The sequence below is a fragment of the Vigna umbellata genome, chromosome 8, assembly GCF_029865625.1.
Source record: "Vigna umbellata cultivar VRB3 chromosome 8, Vumbellata_1.0, whole genome shotgun sequence".
Classification (NCBI taxonomy): Eukaryota; Viridiplantae; Streptophyta; class Magnoliopsida; order Fabales; family Fabaceae; genus Vigna; species Vigna umbellata.
In genome coordinates this window covers 26896259-26902275 of record NC_142172.1, presented here as the reverse complement: position 1 = coordinate 26902275, position 6017 = coordinate 26896259, and the positions used below count along the sequence as shown (strand labels likewise).

At 46.3% G+C, this 6017-nt stretch overlaps 1 protein-coding gene across 1 annotated transcript; it reads right to left on the bottom strand.

The window, feature by feature from the left end:
* Positions 1–342: 342 nt before the first annotated feature.
* LOC148194366 (uncharacterized) lies at positions 343–5767 on the bottom strand. Its single transcript, XM_088097208.1, has 6 exons — positions 5745–5767; positions 4275–4670; positions 3087–4169; positions 2174–2548; positions 1018–1987; positions 343–663 (listed from the first exon to the last, which is right to left on the bottom strand). The coding sequence occupies exons 1-6, from the start codon at positions 5765–5767 to the stop codon at positions 343–345; spliced, it is 3168 nt and encodes a 1055-aa protein (XP_087953334.1).
* Between the last annotated feature and the right edge of the window lie 250 nt (positions 5768–6017).

Below are 6017 nucleotides of genomic sequence, written 5' to 3'. Positions count from 1 at the left end.
TTTCTCTTCCTCGCCAGCCAGCCATGCATTCACGCACTGCCACATGGTTTTCCACTAACGTTTTAGAAGCTTCTGTCGTGACAGTAGAGTGACAGCGCATGCAGAGGGTAAAAATTTCCTTCCTCTACGCAGAACCAACGTCCAATCCACTGCATGCCACTTGTTTCCCACCAAGCTTTCCGGAACGCTCCCTCAGTGACACATGGCAGGCGCATGCAGATTGGTTTTGACGTGTCAAAACGTGTTTAATGGTGATTAAAGAGTGGATTTTGGTGCGTTAATTATTTAGGGCTTCACAATCTCCCTAACTACAAAAATTTTCGTCCTCGAAAATTCTAAAACTTACCAGTTAAACAATTGAGGGTACAGCTCCTTCATGGCCTCTTCAACCTCCCATGTTGAGTCTCCAGTCCTCGCATCCCACACCACCTTCACCAGATTAACTTGTTTTCCCTTGTAGAGCTGGATACGACTATCTTCCACTCGGACTGGTTGCATTTCCAGGGTTCGGTTTGGACGAAGCTGAACGTCTTCCAACTCCAGTACGTGTGATGGATCAGATATGTATCTGCGGAGCTGAGAAACGTGAAAGACTGGATGCAGGTTGGACAGTTGAGGTGGTAGGGCTAGTTCATACGCAACTGATCCAATCTTCTTCAGAATCTGATAAGGCCCTACGAACTTGGGTGAAAGCTTCTTTGGACGGAGAACTCTTCCCACTCCAGTGATTGGATTTAATCTGAGAAACACGTGATCTCCAGCAGCGAACTCCAAGGGTCTTCTCCTCTTATCAGCATAGGATTTCTGCCTGCTTTGAGACGTCTTCAGTCGTTCTTGAATTAGTTTCACCTTCTCGGTTGTTTGCTGAATTAACTCTGGTCCAGTGAAAACGTTCTCGCCTTCTTGGAACCAACACAAAGGTGTTCGACACTTCCTTCCATAAAGAGCTTCAAACGGAGCCATCCCTATGCTTGCTTGAAAGCTGTTGTTGTACGTGAATTCAACGAGCGGCAGAACTTCATCCCAAACTCCCACATGATCTAGGACGCACGTCCTCAATAAATCCTCAAGTGTCTGGATGGTTCGCTCAGATTGGCCATCCGTCTGTGGGTGATATGCAGAACTCATTCGTAGTTGACTTCCCAACTCGCCTTGCAACGATTGCCAAAAACGAGACGTGAATCTCGTGTCTCGGTCTGAAATGATACTCGAAGGAACTCCATGCAAGCGAACGATCTCCTTCACGTACAACTTTGCCAGATTCGTCATTGACATTTTCAAGTTAACTGCTAGGAAGTGAGCGCTCTTAGTTAACCTATCTATGATCACCCAAATCGAGTCATGGTTTCTGACTGTGCGCGGTAGATGGGTCACAAAATCCATAGAAATACTGTCCCACTTCCATTCTGGAATCTCCAATGGCTGCAGCAATCCACCTGGTCTTTGGTGTTCCGCCTTTGCACGTTGACAGGTTAAACAAGAAGCTACAAAACGTGCAATGTCACTTTTCATTCCAGGCCACCAGAATGATGAACGGAGATCCTGATACATCTTAGTCATGCCTGGATGCATGCTAAGACGGCTATGATGTCCTTCCTCCATTATAATCCTCTTCAGCTCACCATCGTTTGGAACGCAAGTTCTATCCATATAGCGCAGTAAGCCATCCGTACCAATATTGAATTCTTTAGCCTGATCTGTGCCGAGCGCACTCAATATCTTAGTCAATTCCTCATCTTCACGCTGCTTCACTCTGATCTGCTCAAACACATCACTGGAAAGTACCAGGTTACAGCATCTAATCACGTTCGCTCCCAAATCGAACCGTAACCTTAGATCTCTAAAACTTTCTACCAAACTCAGCTCCTTCACCATCATTGCCGAGACTCTCACAGCCTTCCTACTCAAGGCATCAGCCACCACGTTTGCTTTTCCAGGATGATATAACAGCTCGAACTCATAATCTTTCAAGAACTCCAGCCACCTCCTTTGCCTCATATTCAATTCCTTTTGATCAAAGAGATACTTGAGACTCTTGTGATCACTAAATACTTGAAACGTTGCTCCATACAGATGATGTCTCCATATTTTCAATGCAAACACGACTGCTGCCAGCTCCAAGTCGTGGGTGGGGTAATTCTTCTCGTGGATCTTCAACTGCCTAGAAGCGTACGCTACTACCTTCCTTTCCTGCATCAGTACACAGCCCAAACCTTGAAACGACGCATCACAATATACTTCAAAAGGTTTGGTCGTGTCTGGAATGACCAACACTGGGGCGCTCGTTAATCTCCTCTTCAATTCCTGGAAACTCTCCTCACAACGATCAGTCCATGCAAACGGCTGATCTTTCCTGGTGAGATAAGTCAGAGGGGCTGCTATCTTAGAAAATCCCTCAATGAACCGTCTATAGTAGCCCGCGAGCCCCACGAAGCTTCTAACCTCTGTGACCGAACGTGGGCGCTCCCAATCCAGCACTGCTTTCACCTTGGCTGGATCCACTGCAATCCCTCCTGCAGAAACGACGTGCCCCCAAGAACTGGATTTCCTTCATCCAGAATTCACACTTTGAACGCTTGGCATACAATTCTTTCTCCCTCAACACGCCCAAGACAATTCTCAAGTGGTCTTCATGCTCCTCAACGTTCTTAGAATAGATCAGGATGTCATCAATAAACACCACTACAAATTTGTCCAGATACGGTCTGAAAATCCTGTTCATGTAGTCCATGAAGATTGCAGGTGCGTTCGTCACTCCAAAGGGCATCACCACATATTCATAATGACCATAACGAGACCGAAACGCTGTCTTATGAATATCTCCCTCCTTCACTCTAATCTGGTGGTAGCCCGAACGTAGATCAATCTTCGAAAATATGCACGCACCTTGCAACTGATCCAGCAGGTCGTCTATCCTTGGAAGGGGATACTTGTTCTTGATGGTCAGCTTATTCAGTTGCCTATAATCAATGCAGAGTCGAGAGCTGCCATCCTTCTTCTTAACTAACAACACAGGCGCTCCCCATGGTGAAGCACTTGGCCTGATGAACTTCTTATCCATCAATTCTTCAATCTGCATTTTTAACTCAGCCAATTCTGCTGGTGCCATCCTATAAGGTTGAACCGAGATGGGTGCAGCAGTGGTCACCAAGTCGATCGTGAACTCGACCTCACGGATAGGAGGTAGACCAGGAACTTCATCCGGAAAGACATCCGGGAATTCATCTACTACCGTTCGTCCTCCACTGCTCTCGTTATTGGACGAACGCTCAATTTCGCTGTCTTCATACGTCAGGATCAGAAAACAGCTCGCTCCTTCCATGATGTCCTCCTTCAACTGACCACGATCAACAGATAATTCTTCCTCCTCCTCTCCTGGAAAGACCAACTCCTTATTTCCACAATCAATGATGATCCGATTGGTGGCCAACCAATCCATCCCCAGAATTACTTCTAAGTCTTGAAGGGGTAAGCAAATGAGGTTGACCTTATATCTACGCCCCTCAACTTCTATTGGACATCTCACACAAACTGTGGACGTCTTAATCCCACCAGCCGCTGGGGTTGACACCACCAGGTCGAACTGTAATTCACTCTCCACTAACCCAAGCTTCTCAACACATGCCTTCGAGATGAAGGAATGAGTTGCACCCGAATCATACAACACACCACAAGGCTTTCCAAACAACAAGCAAGTGCTGGTGATGAGCGTACCTGAACGAGCGGCCTCAGCACCAGTAATCGCATACACTCTCCCCGTAGCTTGTGCACGTCCACCTCTGCCTTGTTGAGCTCTCCCAGCGTTCGGCGGTCTCATTGCCGCACGTCCTCCCACACTGCACTCGTTCTCCAAGTGCCCATTCCTTCTGCACTTAGTACAGTATTTTCCCCCATTCAGTTGAGGACAAGCCCACCGAAGATGTGGTCCTCCACACTGAAAACATGCTACATTCCTTGACTGTCCAGACTGTCCGACAGTAGTCAAGGCTTGGGATCCACTCGCGTTGCCTGCTGGACGAGCGTAAGGGGATCCTCTCTGATTTACATTCCCCTTCGAGACAATCGGCCCCCTTACTGTTTGTTGTTTCTTCAAACGTTCCGCCTCTGCCAAATTCTTCTCCAACACCTTAGCCCTCTCAACCATGGCAGGGAATGTTCGGATACACAAACTGGAAATTACCACCTTCAGGTCACTGCGTAGACCGTTCTCAAATTTTCTGCACTGCCACTCCTCACTAGTGGCCATTGTATTGAAGCGAATCAAGTGTTTAAACTTGTTCGTATATTCCGAAACTGACATTCCTCCTTGGACGAGCTGTAGAAACTCAACCTCCTTGGCAAAACGGACACTGTCAGGGAAATATTCCTCATAGAACTTGTTTCTAAATACTTCCCAAGTAATCTGCTGTTGAGCGTCCATCAGAATGGCTCTGGCACTCGCCCACCAATGGCTCGCCTCTCCAGTTAACAAGTATTCAGTGTAGGCCAAGCGGTTCTCATCTGGACACCTCTTGGCATTGAATATCCTTTCCATATCCCTCAGCCACTGGTCAGCTTCGTCCGGAAGACACTTTCCACTAAACTTGGCAGGGTGATGCTGAAGGAAACTCTCCAAACTCCATTCAGCATTCGGTTGGGCAACGTTTGAAGAGGATGCTCCAGGCGCACCTCTAGTTGCAGCCAAGATCTCCATCAACTGCCTTTGCGTGTTTTCAGAGTTGACACGCGAGGCCTCCAAACCTTGCATAGCAGCTTGGTTTTGCTGCATCAGGGTGGCGTTCTGTTCCAGCAACGTGGTGTTCTGTTGATGCAGCCGTTCAACTACGGTTTCCAACAACCTAGTGCTGCTGGACGTATCGGACTCACTCGGTTGGGGAGGTGGAGGGAGTCTAGGCGCCATTCGTCCTCTGATTCATCAGAAAACTAGCGTCAGAATTGTTCAAAAGTTAAATGAGCAATAACTCATCCAGTACATAACAAGCACACAACGAAAGCAAAGTATGCTCATAACCCTACATGTCCTTTGATAGAACAAAACTGCTCTGATACCAATAAATGTAACATCCCAATAAATAGTAACTACCATTAATTAGAATTAATTACAATTAACAGTAATCAGTCATCAGTCTTTACAACTAAACAAGAGACAGAAACCGAACGGCTATAAGTTCCAGCGATTACAAAGTCGAGCCCCAAAGTAAACAACGAAAGCTAAAAACGAACGGTTTTACAATACAATAACCGAACGTCCAAAACGCTAATAAAACTACTAACAGCTACTAAGAACGAGCGAGCTACTGCTCGGCTTTAACTTCCACTTCGACCAGGTTGGCGTCCTCCAAATTTTCTTCTTCCAACATAGCATCAAGTGGCGCCTCCCCATCTGCTCACATCCACAACGGATGATCATTGCATTGACAAGACGGACATACATCAACAGTAGACAACACAAGGAGAGTGCAAGGGTAAGCTTAGGTAATTTAATTCATACATATCACATACAATTTTTAACACAAGCATTTAACACACAAGACATGCACCAATACGTATAAGCAAAATATAAATCATCCAACTACCCTAAGACAGACCGTCCGGACTGTGTGAATCCAAGTAACCGCAGGCGTTCATGCACCCGGTTGGTGTAGTAACTGGCATTCCCATCAGCTGCCAACCGAGGTTAACCCTAATGGCCTCCTGCCATTCCCACGCATGACCTACTCCCTCTACATGAGGAGAGCACTCACGGAATATCAGGATGATCAGCCATCAGCGATTTTTCCTTGGTCACACTTTACCATTCAACATAATCATTCATAGAGACGTTCCTCCTTGGAACGCTCGTTCAAATTCCAATTTCACAACTTCATCTCAAATATGGTTCGCATACTTCACAATTCCCTCAACATCATACTTTCATTCTTAGTTACACTTCTTTAAAATACGAACGTTAATTCACTGTATAGACGGACGCTATTTGGATAACAGGACGAACGCTATTTCGAAAGTAGGACGAAAGC

Bases quoted from the DNA above. Each gene is read 5' to 3' on its own strand.
- LOC148194366 (XM_088097208.1), bottom strand. From the start codon at position 5,767: ATGGCTGATCATCCTGATATTCC. The intron at 2,549-3,086 runs GTTAAAAATGCA...TTCTGGATGAAG, and splicing joins GCACCAGCAGAATTGGCTGA to GAAATCCAGTTCTTGGGGGC. The intron at 664-1,017 runs GTTCTGCCGCTC...GGGCCTTATCAG, and splicing joins ATGTGGGAGTTTGGGATGAA to ATTCTGAAGAAGATTGGATC.